The sequence below is a fragment of the Orycteropus afer genome, unplaced genomic scaffold (assembly GCF_000298275.1).
Source record: "Orycteropus afer afer isolate SDZICR_OR568_19922 unplaced genomic scaffold, OryAfe1.0 scaffold00094, whole genome shotgun sequence".
Taxonomy (NCBI): Eukaryota; Metazoa; Chordata; class Mammalia; order Tubulidentata; family Orycteropodidae; genus Orycteropus; species Orycteropus afer.
The window spans coordinates 5,655,653-5,675,620 of NW_006921681.1; the positions used below are offsets into that span (position 1 = coordinate 5,655,653).

The 19,968-nt window shown below is 52.0% G+C and overlaps 1 protein-coding gene across 1 annotated transcript; it reads left to right on the forward strand.

Moving 5' to 3' along the window:
* Positions 1–4,925: 4,925 nt before the first annotated feature.
* On the forward strand, positions 4,926–18,144 carry SPSB1 (splA/ryanodine receptor domain and SOCS box containing 1). Its single transcript, XM_007942599.2, has 2 exons — positions 4,926–5,634; positions 18,017–18,144. The coding sequence occupies exons 1-2, from the start codon at positions 4,941–4,943 to the stop codon at positions 18,142–18,144; spliced, it is 822 nt and encodes a 273-aa protein (XP_007940790.1). The 5' UTR covers positions 4,926–4,940.
* The last annotated feature ends 1,824 nt before the right edge of the window (positions 18,145–19,968 follow it).

Genomic DNA, 19,968 nt, shown 5'->3' on the forward strand with positions numbered 1-19,968 from the left:
TGATGTGCACACTGGATGGATGGGTCATGCCCTCATGCATGGGCTCAAATGCAGCATGCTCATCCTGGGTCAAACTGTGTGTCTAACTAAAAAAACTCATTGCCGTAGAGTCGGATCCAACTCATAGCACCCCCTCCTAGGGCTTCCGAGGCAGTATCTCTCCGGAAGTAGGTTGCCCAACTTTCCTTCCAAGGAGTGGCTGGTGGGTTTGAACCGCCAGTTTTGGGGGACAGAGGCCATGTGCTTTCTGAGAATGAAAACTTCAGCTCCAAGAATGAGGTGGCATGGGAGCTACTGGAGCTGTGTGGGTACGTGTGTGCGCGTGTGCACGTGTGTGTGTGTGCATGCATGTGCATGCATGAGTGTATGCATATGTGCACGTGCACGTGTGTACATGTATGTGCGCACACTCGTGTGGTGTGCATGCAGTTGTGTAACTGGTAGGAAGTGCGCTGGTGGCGGCAGCAGAGCCATCTCTGTTCACTGTGCCTCCCATTCCAGCCCTGCAGGTAGTCACAGCCACACCCTGCACACCCACTGCAGCTCTGCTTCTCCACATTGGGGTCAAGAGCCAGGCCCTCCCTGTTATGGACACTCACAAGGGCTCACTGAGTGATCACAGTCTCTGGTGCTTCTGGGGAACTGTGGGCTTTGTGAGACCTGGACATGTGCATTCACTTTTCTCAGATAGACTGGTGGGAAAGGGGGTGATCCCTGAGCCAGGGCCTGCATTAGTCCCATACTTGCTCCCTAGACTCCCCCTGCCCGGTGATACCCAGTCTTGTACTGGAGGTGAACAGGATCAACCCTTGCCAGATGAATGTCAGTGTCACTGGCACCTGTGGGTGATATAGCCCCCTTCTCTAAGGTCCAGGTCCAGGTATTTTGGCAATGGGGGCTCCTGGGTTTTGCTTGCGTTTAGAGTAGAGGTCGGCAAACCCATAGGCCAAATCCAGGCCACTGTCTGCTTTTATAAATAAAGCTTTATTGGAACACAGCTATGCCCATCTGTTTACTTATTGCCTGGCCCTTTACAGAAAAAGATTGGCAACCCTGGTGTAGAAAGGACTTTGAACTTGATTTGCTCTAGCCCAGCATTCCAAGCACTTGACTGGGCAGTTTTGACCCAAAGACAGCATCCCGTCTATAGGGCCAGGTGTGTTAACCAGGAAGACTGGGTAACAGTGATCTTTGTTAGTTGTACAGAACACAGTCTCAGGAAAAAAACAAGAAAGCAAAAACACCAGCCTATCAGGTCTTCTTATGAACATTGTCTCAGTTGATTCTCAGGTGAGCATATGACACACAGGTGACGTTCCCATCTTATAGACGAGCAGATGGAAGCTCAGGAAAGTCAGGTCTAATCCTAACCAGGGACTTGGTTTCTCCAAGGACTGGAGGCCCAGGAAAGCAAGGCTAGGTGGAGCGTCAGGCAGTGGGAAGGGGCGGAAGAGCCTGTGGGGACAACTCCCATCTCGGCTGGAGCCAAGAGAAGGTGGGCCACTTGAGCTCCTGGAGGACCCACAGGAAGGGTGGGCCTCGACAGCCACATTTAAAAATAGATGGAAGAAGGCAGACAGCCGACAGCCTCGGTGTTGTTGCGCAGCGAGGTGGTGGTCAAGTGTGGATGGCAGGAAGTTGAGGAGAAGGAAGTGCTGGCTTTAACCATAGCCTGGGCATGGGTGGGGGTGAACGAGTGACAGATGCGTCAAGAGTGGCTTTGAGGTTGCCACAGCAATTGACTCAGATGGCAGTATGACCTTGAAGTGGCAGAGTGGGTGACCCCGTGTCCCCTTGCTGGGACCTCAGGTGCTCCTGTGAGACTACCCCCCCCCCATGATGCTACAGGTACCTCTTCCTGCCCTTCACACCCAGGGAGAATTTCTGCCACCTCTCCTCAGCCCCCTTCCTCCTGAACCTTTCCTCCCAGGCACTCCTGCTGCTCAAAGCCATGTGCCGGGCCCAGATGGGGGCCTTCCTCTCTGACAGTCCCGACACGGGGCCCAATTAAGGCAGACACTTAGCAGCAGGTGTGTATTAGTGGGCTTGCTTAATAACTAAATGTGATAGAATCACTGCTGGAACTGCTCTGGATGACAGGGGGTGCCCCTCTTTGAAGCTATACTGTCCTCTGATCACTGCATCACAGTGATGTCACTGTAGTTATTGAGCTTGTCCCAGAACCAGGCAGCCCCTACACCTTTGACACAACTGTCCTCTCTGGTCTCAGGGAGTGAGGGCCCCTCTGTCCCATCCCTGCCCACAGAGAGAAGGGAGTCTGAGCACCCAAATGTTCCTACCCTGAATGTGCTGGGGGGCCTGCCTACCCCAAGGGTGTTGCTTTTCCCAGCTCAGAGTGAGGAAGCTCCAGGTTGGCTGAAGATCCCAGCGAGGCTTCCAGCCTGACTGCCAAATCTGCTCCTCTTTCCTGGCCCTACTGGCCCCAGGCATCAAGTGGGAGGCCTGTGCTTCAAAGTTCCCAGGTTCCCAGCATCAGACAGCTGATGGCAGTGTGTCTGGTCCTGTCCCCTGCACCTACCAGCAGCCACTCTGTCCTTGCTGCTGCGGGACACTGATTACCATGAAGGATGAGAGGCAGTAGGCCAACTGCAGTGATAAGCCTGCAGACCCCTCCTCTCACCCAGGTCCCTCTGTATTCTCTCATCACAGTCACTGGACACCTGAGGGCTTCCTGCAGCGGGTGACTCAGGTGATACTTTCCCAGCACCAATGGCCAGGTTGTACCCTCTATATTCTTGTTTGGTTGCACTTCCTTCACCAGGAGCCTGCCTTGTCCCTTTTCTTGTTGGTCCTTGGATCCTGTCCCCCAAACCAGGCATCCAAGAGTCCCATCCCAGGACCAAGGAGGTGTTTGATGGCAGGAGGCAGCTTTTCTCTTGAATGTGCCCCCCCCCAAGAAAAAAAAAAACCAAACCCACTGCCATCGAGTCAATTCCAACTCATAACGACCCCCATTGGGTTTCCGAGGCTGTAAATCTTTACGAAAGTAGATTGCCCCATCTTCCTTCCTCAAAGTGGCTGGTGGGTTTGAACTACCAACCTATACTGGTTAGCAGTCAAATGCCTTCGTCACTGCACCACCAGAACTCCTTTGAATGAGGCCCAGGAAGCCAAAACATCATTTCCCCCCATTACCCAAGGCTGGGAGCAGAGAACAGAATAGCAGGGTGGCCCACATCCTGTCAGTCTCCAGTTTTCACCCTCCTCCTCCTCCTTGAAGGAGCCCTGGTGGCACGTAGTTAAGTGCTCAGCTGCTAACCACAAAAGGTCAGCAGTTCAAACCCAACAGCTACTCTGTGGCAGTCTGCTTACATAAAGATTAAACCCAAACTCATTGCCATAAAGTCAATTCTGACTCATAGAGACCCTATAAGACAGAGTAGAACTTCCCCATAGGGTTTCCAAGGCTATAAATCTTTATGAAAGCAGACTGCTTCATCTTTCTCTCACAGAGTGGCTAGTGGTTTTGAGCTGTCAGGTTTTCAATTAGTAGCTGAGTGCATAGCCGTTATGGCACCAGGAGGCCTTCTGTGAAAACCACAGTCTGGGAAACCCTATGGGGCAGTTCTACTCTTCCCTGTGGGGTCGCTGTGAGTCGGAATCGACCCGACAGCTGTAGTTTTTTTTTAAAATGGCCTCCTCCTTGGATGGAACTGTCTGGGGTGCTATGAGGGGAGAGGACAGGAAACAGATGCAGTGAGGTCTCTCCTCCAACCTGCCTCCCCTCCTCCTTCAAGGGACCCAGGGGGTGGGGGAGCCAGAGTGGAGGGAGACATTCCAGAGTCCAGGTCACTGCAAAGGTGAAAGGTGCAGGCAGGAAAAAGAGGGGGTCATCTGACTGTTTTCACAAAGCTCCCTGAGGGTAGGGGCGAGAGTTTCTGGTGCTCACCTGGCCGGGCCAGCACAGGGGTCTGCAGAGGGACATCTCTGTGGCCTCAGTTCAGGCAGGACAGGTTGCTGCTCAGGGGCTGCTGCAGCCGCAGGGACCGCTGAGCTGGGAGACTCCTAGCCCTCCCCACTGAGTGGCCATGCAGACCCCCAAGCCGAGCTTCCCACCTTCACCAGGTTTTCCTTCCCTAGAGTGAACGGGGAGTGTGGGGAGGGGAGGCAGTGCTGTTGGAAAAGAGAGAGGAACTGCAGTTTGGCATCTTAAACAGCTGGTTGGGGGCTTCACTGGAGTGCTTGGGTGATGCAACAGTTAACTGAAAGGTTGGAGGTTTGAGTCCACCTAAAGGCACCTTGGAAGAAAGGTCTGGTGACCTATTTCCTAAAAACCAGCCATTGAAAACCCTGTGGAGCACAGTTCTACTCTGACAGTCATGGAGTCACCATGCATCACAGTCAACTTAGCAACCGGGGTAGCCAGCAAGGCTCTTGTTTTAACTAAGGATGATGCTGTTGCCTGGAGGCTCACTGCTGGATGCCAACCCAGGCTCTGTCCTGAAACCAAAGGCCCTGGCCGCAATTTCGTACCTGGCAAGCATCTACGTGGGTCTCAGACTGCGTACCCACCACAGTGGAGGGCAGTACCCAGCCCCAGGTTCCCCATCTCCACACAGACACTGGCAGGAGGCCCCTTCCCTTTATGACAGCAGAGTTATGGAGATTTCAACCTGTGCTAAGACTCCCCCTGACACTGGATCAGATACAGTAGGGAGCCTAGCACCCAGCGACTGAGATGTGCTGTCTCGATAACCCTCGTGCTGTCACTTTTGCCCCTTCCTCCTGCACACCTGCTCACCTGTCTCCTGTTTTTCTTCCCATCTATTAGGCAACCCTGGATGCTGCACAAATTGAGGAGTCTCCTACCAGCCTCCCCAAGGAATCCAGCCACAGCCTGATCGGAAAGCTGGACGTGAGACCTTGGGATTGATGAGTTGGCCTAGGGCTCCTGGGGGAAGGTGAAACCGGAGGCAAGCATGGGTCAGAAGGTCACCGGGGGGATCAAGACGGTGGACATGCGGGACCCCACGTACCGGCCATTGAAGCAAGAGCTGCAAGGCCTGGACTACTGTAAGCCCACCCGCCTGGACCTACTGCTGGACATGCCCCCGGTGTCCTACGATGTGCAGCTCCTGCACTCATGGAACAATGATGACCGTTCGCTCAATGTCTTTGTCAAAGAGGATGACAAGCTCATCTTCCACCGCCACCCAGTGGCCCAGAGCACAGATGCTATCCGGGGCAAGATTGGGTACACGCGGGGGCTGCATGTGTGGCAGATCACATGGGCCATGCGACAGCGAGGCACCCATGCTGTGGTGGGGGTGGCCACGGCGGATGCCCCTCTGCATTCTGTCGGGTACACGACGCTTGTGGGGAACAACCACGAGTCCTGGGGCTGGGACTTGGGACGGAACCGGCTCTACCATGACGGCAAGAACCAGCCAAGCAAAACGTACCCTGCCTTCCTGGAGCCTGACGAGACCTTCATTGTCCCTGACTCCTTCCTGGTGGCCCTAGACATGGACGATGGGACCCTGAGCTTCATTGTGGATGGACAGTACATGGGAGTGGCTTTTCGGGGACTCAAGGGCAAAAAACTGTATCCTGTAGTGAGTGCTGTCTGGGGCCACTGTGAGATCCGCATGCGCTACTTGAACGGGCTTGATCGTAAGTGTCCCCTGCGTGGCCTAGGGGTACCTTTGTGTGTCCTTGTGGTCTTGGCCTGGTCCAGGCCCCAGTTCACACCAGTCACTGGAATGGGAATGTCTAACTAGAGAGCCCCATGTTTTCAGACCTTAAGACAACACTTAACCTGCTCCAGGTTCAATCAAGAATTCAAACCAGCATCTGCTGATTACCTGGCAGTGCTTCTGAGTGAATGAATGAATGAATGAACAAATGAATGAAGGGTCTTTGATAGAACCTGTTGATTTCTGCTTGACCTGCCTCCAGATTTGATCTGCAGTTGACCAAACTCTAGCATAGTAACCAGTGTATTATTGTGGGCGTGGGGGTCCAAGACCGTGAGGACTCCTGGCTTCTCTCTTTCACATAAAGGAAAGCTGGTGGCCTTTCTCGGTCATTGCCAGTTCAGGGACTTTGTCCTGGTGCTGGGGGTTCCTGGGCGCACTCCTCTCAGATTGAGGCTGAGCATGTGTGTTAGAAGCAGGCAGCATCTCTCGGCAGCAATTTCCAAGTGTCTTTTGGAAAAGGGTGTAGCCTTTCTCAGTGCCTGTATGCAAATACCCCATGTGTACAGCACAGCTCTGCTTTGGGAGATGGAGGCTCTGTGGCTGCCTGGCTGAATGCCCGAGGTGATAGGACAACCACATGTCCAGAACTGTCCCCTACTTGGCCTCTGTCTCTCTCCTGGAGCCTGAGCTGGGCCCCCTCTGCTCTGTGCTGGCATGGCCCCTTTCCAGGGTAGAAAGGGTAGACCAGAAAACTCAGTCCACTCTGGGGTGGGCCTCTTGGTTGTGACCTGGTACCCAAGTTCTCACTGCTCCTGAAGACCAGATAACGGGGTGAGGCTCCTTCCCCTACCAAGACACTCACTCTGTCTTGGTGTCTCCAAACCCTCTGTTTTACCATCCCTCCTTCTTTTCCTCCCCCCTTCCCCCTCCCACTTTCCCTCTTCTTTCTTCTCCCCGCCCCCCAACCCCTTCTCCCTCCCCCTTCAATCTTCAAACCATACTTCAGGAGAAAACCTCCAGTGCAGTCATGCAGGTGCCAAGTCTTTCTTTTGTTTTTCTTTGGAAACCCTGCAGCCCTGCCCTGGCTTTGTGCTGGGCGATGGCATGAGCTGGCAGTCCACACTGCAGCTTGCAGAGCTGCTCTCTCTGACCTGGGCAGCCCAGCACTCTCAGGTCACGGGACTCCTGGCAGCCACAGCCAGGTGTGCATCTAGCAGGTGACCTCCACCTCACACCTGGATTAGGAACCAGTGGAGCAAGTTCTGTGAGTCTGCCTCCCCAGGGGAAATGAAGGAGGGTAGTAAGCCCCGAGCCAGGTGGGCAGGGGTCAGGAGCCCTGGGCACATCCTGCCCAGAACCTGAGACATAGGGAAGCCCTGAGCTCCTGCTCGCCTCTGTCCTCTGGGCAGAGGGGTGGTACTGGACCCAGGGAGCTTGTACTTCCGTTCTGTGCAGACAGACTTGCTGGGCCTGTGGTGTCATTGGCAGGCCACCAAGACTCTTGGTCTCCAATAGCGTGATCTGACCACATCCCTCCAGAACAGACTACAGATGCTCTGTCATCAGCTCTGTGAGGCTGCATGGCTTCAACACAGCATGTGGAACACAGACCCCCGGGGCTGCTGGAGGGGCTGGGGGCTCCACCCGTGCTATCAGAACAAGGCAGAGCAGAGCGGTTCTGGCGGGGCATCCAGAGGCCCAGGAAGAGGCCTGGTGAATAGAGGGACGGCCACCTTACCTCTGTATCAGACGGGGAGGGGAACTCAATGCTTTCCTAATTTTCCTTGTTTGGAAAATTTTAAAGGGAGGGAGAGAGTGAGAATATGTTGTTGGGAAGTGATCCTTCGAGCTGGAGCCAGAATGGAATCTTAGACAAGCCTAGTGACTGGAGCACTCACCTTGGGGCACTTTTAGACAAGGCAAGGACCTCTCCCCAACACTGGAATTGAGATGTTATGCTATGCTAGGGCCCTTTGGCTTCTCTCCTGCCCTAGATTTGGTCAGACACAATGGGCCTCTCCCTATGGTCAGTTGGCTTCAGAAGGTCCAGATGTGAAAACAGATGTGGTCAGTGGGGTAGAAGCACAGGAAGATGATGCTGAGTCCTCCCCACTGCACTGTGGGGTGCAGGATGGAATGGTGGCTGTCAGAGCTGCCAGCCTGACTAGTTCCTCCAGAGGGACGTCATGTGTTTTGGAAGGGTCACTTGTCTGCTCTATAGAAAATGGGCTACAGGGCTAAGAGTGGCCACTGGAGGGCCAGAGGGAGGCTGTGACAGCTGTTCAGGACTGAGGGGGTGGGGGCTGGGGCCAAGGTGGAAGTGTGGAGGTGGCAGAGGTGGTCAGGTCCCAGGGCTGTTTGGAAGGTGCACATGAGTGGGTTGGATGTGAGATGAGGGAGGGGAGATTCAGGTCAAGGTGATTCCAGGGTATTTGGCTAAGCAGGTGACAGGATGGAGAAGCCCTACAAGCAGCAGCTTCCAGTGTGGAAGTTAAGTCAGCGTTGCTGATGGCCATATTTGCATGGAGTCTAGGACAGAGGTCTAGCCTGGAGTTATAAGTGGGGGACGGTCCATGTGGGGATGGTGCTTAAAGCCATGACCCTGGATAGGATTCCCAAGGGAGTAAGTGGGGGGGGGGGGCAAGGGAGAGGTCTGAGGTTGAGCCCTGGGGCTGGCAAACCGGAGGTAGACAGGGAGTGACCATGTGGCTGGAGAGGACCCAGGAGAGAGATACCTTGGGAGTCAATGAAGAAAGCATTTTGAGAAGAACAAAGTGTTGTCAGCTGACGGCTGAGAATTATCCATCCAACATGGCAAAGTGAACTCACTGGTGGCGCTGATAAGAGTAGTTTGGGTGGAGTGGGGTCAGGGCCTGTTTGGAAGGACCGTTTTAGAGAGAAGGATGGAGAGACCCTTCCCATGAGGCCTTCCTCTCCCAGTGCTACCTTGGAGTCAGGGGAGGTGAGGGGCAGGAGGAGGACAGACAGTGATAGCCCAGCATTTTCTCTCCTCACTCCTCCCTGAGGAAGGCAGGTGCCCATCAGGTTGAGGTCAAAGGGTTACAGAAGCCCTCTGACCCAGGAAGGTTTGCTTCACCTTCTGAGGAAGTGTCCTCTGAATAGGGAGGAAAGACTTCACCCCTCCCGCCCCCAACCCATGATTTGTTCCGCTTCCCTGGCTGTGGCTTCAACCTCTTCTGGGCTTGCTGCACCGCCTGTGGGTGGCTTGTTACGGCACCAGGAGTGAGGGTGAAACCTGGGTCCTGTGTAGTCCACTGGGGCAGAGGGCATGACAGGCAAGCTTGGCTCAGGTCTGCTGGACTTGTCTTCTTGGTGCCAGGCTCTCAGAATCTTGGAGGTAGCTCTGACCCCACCACTGCTCCCTGGGCAGCTGTACCTCTTGCCAAGCAGACACAGATGAACCAAGTCAGGACCTTCCTCCAGGAGTAGCTGTTTGTGGAGTCAGGTCAGGCTGAAGTCGCTTTGAAACCGGTGCCCTCCCCAGACACTGCAGTGTGTGTGTGTCCCTGCCCCCACCTCCACCCTCTACACCTCCACCTCCCACACCTCGTTCCTCACAGGGCAGGCCAGTGTTTCAGGCTGGGACAAAGCAAAGCCTGGGAGTTCTCGGGGAGTCAGGCCATCTGACACTGCGGTGCAGCCATTCTGATGACAGCAGCTTGCTTTGACTTCTCCTTGAGCTCCCGTGTCACCGTGCTGCTTTTCCAGGGGCCACACATAAGGGGGCTAGAGATGGCATTGGTGAGTGATGAGACAGGCCCAACTTGGCCCTGGCCCCCATTGCCCTCCCTCGAGCCAGAGAAGGGAAAAGCCTGCCCCTAAGAAGAGGCGCTCTGGTGGTGCAGTCATTACTGCTAACCCAAAGACTGGCAGTTTAAACCTACCAGCCTCTCTGAGGGAGAAAGAACTGGCCATCTGCTCTCTAAAGATTACAGTCTTAAAAAACTTATGGCACAGTTTTACTCTCCTATAAGGTTGCTGTGGGTTGGAATCATCACAGTGGCACCCAATTACAACAAAGCAGTGGACTGGCCAGTCACCTGGGGGAACCCCCCCGCCTCATGGCTCTTCCCCTCCCCCCACTTCCAGAGGCATCTCCACTAAGGAAGCCTCCCCACAGTTAGGCATTTCAGAGCTGTCCCATTAGGATGCCTGCATACATTTGCCATGGTTCCTACTGGTTGAGGATTCAGAGACGGCTCAACTCTTTTCCTTTTATCTTAGTAGCTTCCCCTGGCTTCCCAAGATGTCTTCCCAGGGACCTCACCCCGACAGTGGCTCCTTACTGCTCCTGTCAGCAGACTGGTGGCCCCATTCTACCAGGCCTTCCTCCAGGGCAAGGGGTCGTGGGGAGGAGGGAGGTTGTTCCAGAAAGGCTAGTCATGTGAAGATAGCTGGCACTGAGGTCAGGGGGAGGTGGTCCAGGGGCAGGTGCATTACCTGGGCAGATGCACCTTCCCCGGTTGACAAGGACAAGGTTGCTGCTTTATTTTCTTTGTGCCTGTGTCTGTTGACATCAAGTTGACTCCGACTCATGGTGACCCATCCCATATGCATCAGGAGAGAACTGTGCTCCACAGGGTTTTCAGTGGCCAAGTTTGCAGAAATAGATCACCAGGCCTTTCTTCCAAGGCACTTCTGGGTGGACTCGAACCTCCAACCTTTTGGTTAGCAGCATGTTAACCATTTGCACCACACAGGGACGCCTGTTCTTTTGTAACAAATGCATAATTTAAAGGAAACACACACACACACACACATATCCCCAGGTTGGTCATCTCCCCACCCACAACTTCTAGAATCCATTTCACAGAGCATTTTCACTGCAAGCCCAGTGAAAATCAGGCCCAGGAGTGTGAAGACAAGTGATCCGTGTGGCTGTCACTGAATTGGGGGCATTTTCTGACCTGGGACATTTATCCTTTGACCTCACAGACTAAAGTTCATTAATTTAGTGCTGTGCTCTCAGAAGGTTTGAGTTGGGGTGAAATCCCTCAGAGATCTGTGAGGGGGGCTGCAGGTGGGGGCACTGGACCGTGCGTGCCCGAAGGCCACCAGGTAACCGTCCTCACAGATGTACAGAGGTCAGCTAGCTCTTCTAGCTCCTCAGCCTTCTGCTCTGTAGTAGCACCGCTGTACTTCCTGATTTCTGAGCTGCACTCGCTATCACCCTCTCATTCAGATATACACACACATATATATACATAGATATATAATTCACTGCCATTGAGTTGATACTGACTCATAGTGACCCCTGTTGGGTAAATTTTTATGGGAGTAGATTGCCTCATATTCTTTCCTCAGAATGGTTGGTGGATTTGAACCACCATCCTTCTGGTTAGCAGGCAAATGCCTTAGGCACTGAACCACCAGAACAAGAGCCTGGGCTTCCTAGAGACGGGTCTAGTGGCCATCAGGAGACAGGGGCCTTCAGCTCACACCTCGGCTGGAGAAGAGCCATGGGATAAACCCTGCCTTCTCTGGTTAGGAACTTTCTACAAGTGGGATTTCATGGGAACTTGGGTTTGTGGGTGGGGGTGGAGCTGGGTACAAAACCTTGCATGGGTTGCAGGGGAGACCTCCTTGAGTCTAGGTGGCAGCCAGAAGAAGAGGGTCAGACATACTTCTTCCATGGCACAGAATCTGTTTCTGTGGCCGGCACCCACTTGGTCTGTGCCCAGTCTTTGAAGAACAGACTTGGTTACTTGGTGTTGCTAGAACACAGATACCACAGTAGCTGGCTTTAAAGAGCAGCAGTTTATTTTCATGCATTTCTGGAGGCTAAAAGTCCAAATCAGGGTTTCAGCCTTGTCAGTTCCTTCCTTGTTGGTGGCCCCAGGTGTTCCTTGGTTCCTGGGCTCATAGAATATCCTCATGTGGCATCTTGTGTGTGCATATGTCTCTGTGTCTAATCTGCTATTGTTATAACTCAGGAGTGATTAGGTTTAGAACCCACCTACTCAGGTATCACCCCATTAACATAATAGAGAAAACCCTATTTCCAAATAGGATCACAGCCAGAGGTAGAGGGGTTAGACACATGTTAGATTCCAACACGTATTTTGAGAGACACATTTAACCTATAATGCAGACCTTGGCCCTCTGTACCATCACTGGGGGCATGATCTCATCTATTTGTGTAGATGAGGCCTCTGAGTGTAGACCCATGCAAGGGCACCTTGGCTGAGGACTCTGACCGTATTTTTAGCTCCTGATCCATCACTGAAGCCACCAGCTGCCACTGTCTTGAAAGACCAGGAGAACACGTCCCTTCTGGCTTCAGGGCACATCCTTAAACTGGGTTATTCAGTTGTGGGGGAGGATGGTCAGGCACTGCTGCAGGCAGTTTTCAACATGGTGGGAGGAGTTAGCAGCAAGTACTTCCTCTTCATGCTGGTGGAGTGGAAAGAGCTACACTTTAGAATTTGATCAACCTGGATGTGGGAGGAGTTCTGGTGGCGCCTTGGTTAAAGAATTTGGCTGCTAACCAAAAGGTCAGTGGTTTGAACCAACCAGCTTCTCCATCAGAAAAAAATGTGGCAGTCTGCTTCCATAAAGATTTATAGCTTTGGAAACCCTATGGGGCTGTACTACCCAATCCTGTAGGGTCTCTGAGTCAAAATCGACTTGAAGGCAGTGGGTTTGGGTTTTTTTTTTTTTTTTTCCTGTTTTCCAGATTCCAGCCCATGACTCTCTGAAACTCTCACTTGCCAAAGTCCGTTTTCCCCTCTGCAGAGTAGGTGCCACAGTTCCCACTGGACCACAGTAGGCTCTCAGCAGACCAGAGCAGCTGCTGTTTGAAGTTGAAGCAGGTGCTATGGAGCTGGCTCCACCTCATGGGGACCCCAAGCGTGTCAGAGGAGAACTGTGCTCCACAGAGTTTTCAATGGCTGATTTTTTGGAATTCGATCACCAGGCCTGTCTTCTGAAGTGCCTCTGGTGGACTTGAACCAACAATGTTTTGGTTATCAGCCAAGCACATTAACTATTTGTACCACCCAGGGACTGCTGTGATGTTCCCATGGCCATCGAATGGATTGCATGCAACTCAGTGACTATAGAAAAGAGTGGAACTGCCCTATAGGGTAATTTTTGTGACAGCACATCTTTCTGCTGCAGAGCAGGTAGGGGGTTTGAACGGCCAGACTTTCCAGTTAGCAGCCAAGCACTTAGCCGCTGTACCATCAGGGCTTCTGCTGTGGCGTTAGCCACCTGTAATAAGAGCTGGAGCCAAGGGCTTGGCCAAGCCTCCACTGTTGAGAGATGTTTCTTGGTGTGGGTGCTCGGGAGTTGCCCTCAAACCCATTAAGTCCAGTGCAGTGATGGGAACTCCTGATGGGGCTCTCAGGGCACACACACTTAAGTGCTCTCGATGCCTTTCTCAAGGGCCTTCAAGCCACTAGGGGAAGCCCCTTCACCTCCGAGTGCTGCTGAGTGCATCTTTGGGGGAGGTGGAGCTTGGGGCAGCCCAGGCCCTTGGGGAGCTCCTGAGCAGAGAAGAGGAAGCACAGCCTGCATTCTGCTACTTGCTCATGTGGGCAGGAGGGCCCCTCCTTCCTGCTGGAGTCCAGGCCGAGGAGCTCCGCGGGGTGTTTCTGGCCCTCAGGATCTCGGCTGGATGGTTCTTTGGGGAGAGTATTAATTTCCTTGGGAGTCCATGGGTGGCACAAATGTGATCAACTTCTTTTTTCTTTCTAGACCTGAAGGGTAACCTGGGGCCATAGTCTCGGGGGTTCTATCTGACCAGTAATTCTGGTCATTTTTGTGTGTTTGAATTTTGTTCCACATTTTCCTCCCACTCTGACCAGGATCTCCAGTTGTGATCTCTTTCCAAGTGGTTTGCATTGGTAGCTGGGCACCATCTAGTTCTCCTGGTCTCAGTGGTCCTTGTGGTCCATCCTATCTTTGAACTAATTGTTTCCAGATGACCTTGATTTTCTTCATTCTTCTCTGCTCCAGACGAGAGGAGACCAATAGTTGCATCTTAGATGGCTGCTTGAAAACTTAGAAAACCCCAGTTGCTACTCACCAAAGTAGGATACAGAACAAGATTTTTAGGTTAGTATATTGTGCCAATTGAGCACGATGTCCCCCTGAGACTGTGGTCCCAAGGCCACAGGCAAATGGTTAAGTGCTCACTTCTAATGAGGGGTCGGTGATTCAAAACTAGCTGGAGACACCATGAAAGAAAGACCTGGCAGTTGAAAGGCCACAGCCTTGAAAACCCCGTGGAGCACAGTTCTGTGCTGTACACATGGGTCATGATGAATCAAATACTTGCCGGCATGGTTCGTTAGTTTCCTATCGGGTTAGTTTTCTATTGCTGCTGTAACAAAGTTCCACGAACTTGGTGACTTGAAACAATTTAAGCCACAATTGTTAAGAATAAATTTCTGTGAGATAAATTTATTCTGTCACAGTTCAGGAGTCTGAAAGTCAGAAATGAAGGTGCTGGCAGGGCCCCACTCCCTATGAAGGTTCTACGGAGCATCCTTCCCTGCTTCTTTCAGCTTCTCCTGGCTCCTGGTGCCCCTTGGCTTTTAGCTGCATCACTCCAGCCTCTGCTTCATTCATCACATGGGTGCCGTCCCTGTGTGTGTCTCTGCGTGTCCTCTCACTGTCTTATAAGGACACCAAACAAAGGAAAAAACACATTTATTGCCATCGATGGCCCTTGCTGGCAGTGGGTTTGGCTCACTGCCATTGAGTTGATTCCCAATCATAGTGACCCTATAAGACAGAGTAGAACTGTCCCACAGGGTTTCCAAGACTGTAAATCTTTATGGAAGCAGACTTTCCACATCTTCCTCCTGTGTAGCTGCTAGTGGTTTCAAACCACCAACCTTTAGGTTAGCAGCTAATTGCTTTAACTGTGCTACCACAGCTCCTATGAGGACCCCAGTCATTGGATTTAGGGCCCACCCTAACAGTGACATCATTGGGGTTGGTGTCACCCCCCCTCACTTTAGACCTCCTCCCATACAAGACCGGAGTAATGTTGGTTTATTATCAGTTTTAATCATAGAATAATATGTGATAGTTTAAACAGCTTCAGTGTAATAGTTCTCAAATTATATGAATACTAACAACAAAATTGTTTTGTAAAATCTTTCTACATTGAATGACAATGCTATTAGTTACAACATTATTAGTAACTGAGTGGAAGCCTTTTTAAAATTTTTCTCCTTCTTTTAGTCACTTCATTCTCAAGAAAGTCATTGATACAAGTTCACAGATCTTCATCATCATAATGTTGTAACTAAAACACCAGAAAATTTGACAAAATCAAAGACTGTAAAAACACCAGCAGCAACAGAAGCAACCAAACCAAACCCAACCCACTGCCATGTAGTCAGACCCAACTCAGCGACCTCTCCTTGGGTTTCTGAGGTGGTATCACTATAGAAGTAGATTGCCCAATCTTCCTTCTGAGGAGTGGCGGGTAGGTTTGAACCACCAGCTTTCTGGTTAGCAGTTAAATGCCTTAGGCACTATGCCACCAGAGCTCCTAACAGAAGCAACAGGGGTTTCTTATAATGCATGGAGATGAAAGCACAAAACTACGTGATGTTGGAGCATCACCATGATTGGGTAGTAACAACAGCTCAGACCAGAGGGCATTAGAAGGTTCAAAAAGTAAATTAACAGAGTTTTAGTCTTGTAGGTCTACTGATACATACATGTAAACTGGGCTGACAATTTTTTTTTTTTTTTTTTGGGTATAACTACAGGGATATTTTTATTTAAAAAATATATTTCTACTAAACACTGTGCAAAAATTTTATAGACAGTCACTTTGGTGTCACCCTCCCAACAATGTCACCTGATGTGGTTTGTACCCGCTGCGCCCCCCTAGTGACGCCACTGCACCCTAATCAGCATGGCCTCACCCTAACTAATTACATCTGCAAAGATCCTATTTCTGAGGAAGGTCACAGGCTGAGGTTCTGGTGGGCATGGATTTGAGGCGGGGGGACACTCTTCAACCCAGTATAGGCAACGTCTGGCCTGATCTCCTTGTGTGACAGATGGGGAAACTAAGCCCAGGCAGAGGGAGTAATCTGTTCCAGGTCAGGCAGCTGTGCAGGGCAACCCCACTGGGATGTGGAGCCAGGCATGAGGGCCGTGGGGCAGGACCTAAGGCTCTACGTGCAGGAAGGGGATGAGGAAGGAGACCCGACCCTACTTAACTAAGGGTTTATGGAATCCTAACCCTAAAAGGTTGTGGGAGGTCATTGGGGCTCATCTTCCTGCCTCCAGGCAGGCTCTCTTTAATCATCCTAAATTGTCCAGGAAAAGCCCATTTAAAAACCTTTAGTTCAGAGTGCTCACTATTTCAACATCTGTTCAAGTTTGTCTTTTAAAACCTGGAATTTAGTCAATGCATTACCAAGCCTAAGATTTACTCTCTTTTTTATAACAATGTTATTGATATCATATTCATATACCATAAAATCCACCTGTTTAAAGTGCACAGAGTATATTCACAGGGTTGTACAACCATGCTCACAATCAATTTTAGAATATTTTCATCATCCCAAAAAGAAGCTTCATAGCAGTCACTCCCCATTTCTCCCTCAAACCCTCCCAGACTTAGGATTTGATGTTTATCAAATTATTTTTAATATTCTGAGCTTTGGTGAATATTAAGGCATTTTTATTTGCACTTAATGGGAGCTCTGGTGGCGTAGTGCCTAAGACATTTGACTGCTAACCAGAAGGCTGGTGGTTCAAACCCACCAGCCACTCCTCAGAAGGAAGATTGGGCAATCTACTTCTGTAGAGATACTGCCTCGAAAAACCCAGGAGGGGTCGCTATGAGTCAAATCAACTCCATGGCATTGAGTTTGGTTTTGAGTTTTTGGTGAATTGGGGTGTCAAAGGGAATGCTGGGCTCTTGTTTGTTTCTTTTTAGGTCTGACCTTTATTTTGCTCACAAAGGAGTCTCAAAGTCAAGGAGAGACCATGAATGAAGCCACATGCCCCCTCATTAAAGCTTGCTTCTGTCCAGAGGGCTGTGGGCTGGCTCAGGTGTCCAGCTGTGCTCACCTGGGCCTGGCTCTGGGCAGAGAGCAGATGAGGGATGGACTTGGAGGCAGGGTGGGGACGGCCCCTGGGCCATGCAGGCACTTGGAAGTTTCTCAGACTTCTGGAGCCCAGCCTGTGTCAGGGACACGGGAAGGAAGGGAGCCTCCCTCCAGGAAGGCCGGCCCCAGGCTCCCTGGACACAGAACTGAGGTACATTTATAGGCTGCAGCTAGAAGCTACTCTGACTGCCATGAACCCCAGGTTCCAGGTCCTTGGAGCAATTCATGAGGCCACAGATGGTCCCTCTGTGGCCAGGCTAGCATTTCCAGTTTCCATCTGCCTCAACACTCAACTTAGTTCTGTCAGGCAGAGAAGCACGGGGACCAGGGGTTTGTCCAGCTCTGACTTGCCCAAGTTCAGCACAGATTCTCCACCGTGAGGCCGTGGGATTCCCTGGCCTGGGGACCTTCCTTCAACCTTACCAGTTGTTTTGGGGACTCTGGGTGAGCACAGTGTGGTGGCTCACAGTATGGATGCTGGAGCCAGATTCTCTGGATCAGACCCCTGACCTGTCACCTCCTTACTCCTGTAGCCTTGGCATGTCATGTCCCCACTCTGGGTCTGCAGTTCAAACAGAGATGAGAACAATGCCTATGAGCAGTTGGGTTAACACCAAAAATGATGATCTTTCTGAAAGCCGGCCTGGGACCTGGGCCTGGGGTGCTGACTGGGGAGACCTGGCTCTGGTATGCCCCCACAGATGTACATCAAAGGCTGCTGCAGGGGTCTAAGAGTGGAATGGCCTGGGCTTGAATCCTAGTTCTGTCTTCCGCCAGCAGGGCTGCCTTGGAAAAACCATTGAGACTCTGTGTGGTATGTGGTACAGTGAATGCACTTGGCCACTAATCAAAAGGCTAGGAGTTCGAGTCCATGCAGAAATGTCTCAGAAGAAAGTCCTGGTGGTCTGCTTGTGAAAAATCAGCCATTAAAAACACTGAGGAGCACAGTTCTGCTCTGACTCTGCCGGGGTCACCCTGAATCAGACTCGACTCCATGACAGCTGGTAGTATCCCTGTTTCCTGGAATCTGTAAATTGGGGACAGTAATAATGGTAGTTCCCTCAGGGGGCTGTTGTGAGGATCCGGTGAGTTCACGTGAGGGCTCCCTGGCTCAGAGTGGTTCCTGTGTTAGCTCTTAATGTTGTGATTAGTATTGTCTCCTGCAGAACCAGCCAGAATGTGGAGAGTGCTGTGCTAACCTGATGTTCTCTCTGTCTCTCTCTCTTGCGCGTGCCTTGGTTTACCCAGCTGAGCCCCTGCCGCTCATGGATCTCTGCCGCCGCTCAGTGCGCCTGGCCCTGGGGAGAGAGCGCCTCGGGGAGATCCACACGCTGCCACTGCCTGCCGCGCTCAGGGCCTACCTCCTCTACCAGTGACGCGCCACTTGGGACCTCTGCTCCACAGACACCTGGTTACCACCTCACTGAGCCGTCCACCACGGGGCTGCCTGCCGCGCGGAGTGTTGGAACCGGCATCCACAGCCATGGCCAGAAGACCATGCTCTTCCCATCCGTCCCTCCCCAGCTGCCTCTGCCAGACAAACAGGTCCTGACCATGTCTGTCCCCCTACCTGATGCTGGCAGAAGGCAGCCACCCTGCATGCCTTATACACCCCCCCCTTTTAAAAAGACAGAATAAACTTCTTTAGTTCTACATTGAGCTCTGATCTGCTCTTGGGGTGGGGTGGGGAGCCCCCCACACCTTCCAGGAGAAGGCTGCAGCCTCTTGGGGATGCTGGGGCAGTGGGGCCAGCAAGATGTGCCATGGTGGCCGAGCAGACCCCCAGCAGAGTTGAAGAGGTGCTTCAGAAAAGGGCTGACAGTGCCCAGCCACAGAGGGGCCTGGCCATGGCCAGTGAAGCTCAGGATGTCAGAAACCCACCACGGACGCTGAGGCAGAAACCTGAATTGGACCTCATGCAGGCACATAAGTACCCAGAATCAGCCCCAGGTATAGGTGCCTTGGACCCTGTATTTATTCTTCTAACGATAACAAAAGCCATTATTTATTCCATTTAGAAAGGAAACCTTGTTTCATCCCCCTCTGGAGTGTTTGGTTGCGTTCCTCCCACCTGTCCCCGCTCTGGGATGTGTGTGCCTGGCCTGTGCACCCTGGCCTGTTTCTGTGCCATGTGTGCATGCGGGCGCAGGCACAGGGTGTCCTCGTGTGGGTTCCCTGACCTACAATTTCCAGGGGCTCTGCCCGAGTTTCCGAGTGGGCCCCTCAGGGAATGTCAGCACCCCGTGCAATGTGGAATGTCTCTGGGAACCTGCCTGAATGGACCAACTGTAAAGTAGCCGCTTACCTCTTGGGCTCACAGATCTTTGCACGTGGCTTTATTTCTTAAGCCTCCTATGGGTGCTTTGGTTTTGTTTTTGGTTGTGTTTTTCTAGCTGAAATTTCCCAAGTGCATCCTCAGGGCCTCTGGCCTCCCCACAGGGCTGCCAGAACCAAGAAGGGAGGGTCAGTGGGTCTCCGTGTCCAAGAGCCTGGGCCAGGGCAGGATGGATTCAGAGAAGAGCAGAGTTGAGCCACTTCCTCATGGATCCAGTGCTAGTGCCTGCTCAGCTCCCTCCTGGGGCTCTGGACTATCCTGGAGCAGGCCCTCGGTGGTCACTACTCCCCTTAGACCCTCAGCATCTGGGGAAGGGTGGCCCCTCCCACAGCCCCCCACCTAGCAGACCACCTCGCTGTGCCCATTCTCTCTTGAAGTCAGCTCTCTTGAACTCTGACTTCGGTTCATTTCTGTACAGGTACAATAGATGACTTTATTTGTTTAAAATGTTTAATATATATACATGTATATATTTGTCTGTAAGAATTATGTTTTAAACAGCTGCTGTAGGGTACCTTTTATAAAGAAAAAAAAAATCTTTCAGTGGAGTATATTTTTGAAAGCACAAATTTGGTGCCAAGACTGGGTGAGAAATGCGAATCAGCCCCTTATCACTTTGAGGGGTTTTTCCTCTCCTTGCTCCGGTGCAGGGCTGCCACGTTCTGACCCATGGTGCACACGGAGGATTTAACTCGGACAACGCTCAGCTTATGGCCTGACCCAGTCGCCTCCCATAGGGACTGAGTGAACGCCAGCTCTTTGTCATCTCTCCATGCCTCCCTCCGCCCAGCTACCCTGCACCCCCAACCCCCTACTTTCCTGTCAACCCCGAGCCTTGTGGCTTGTACAGTTTCAAAACTCCCGT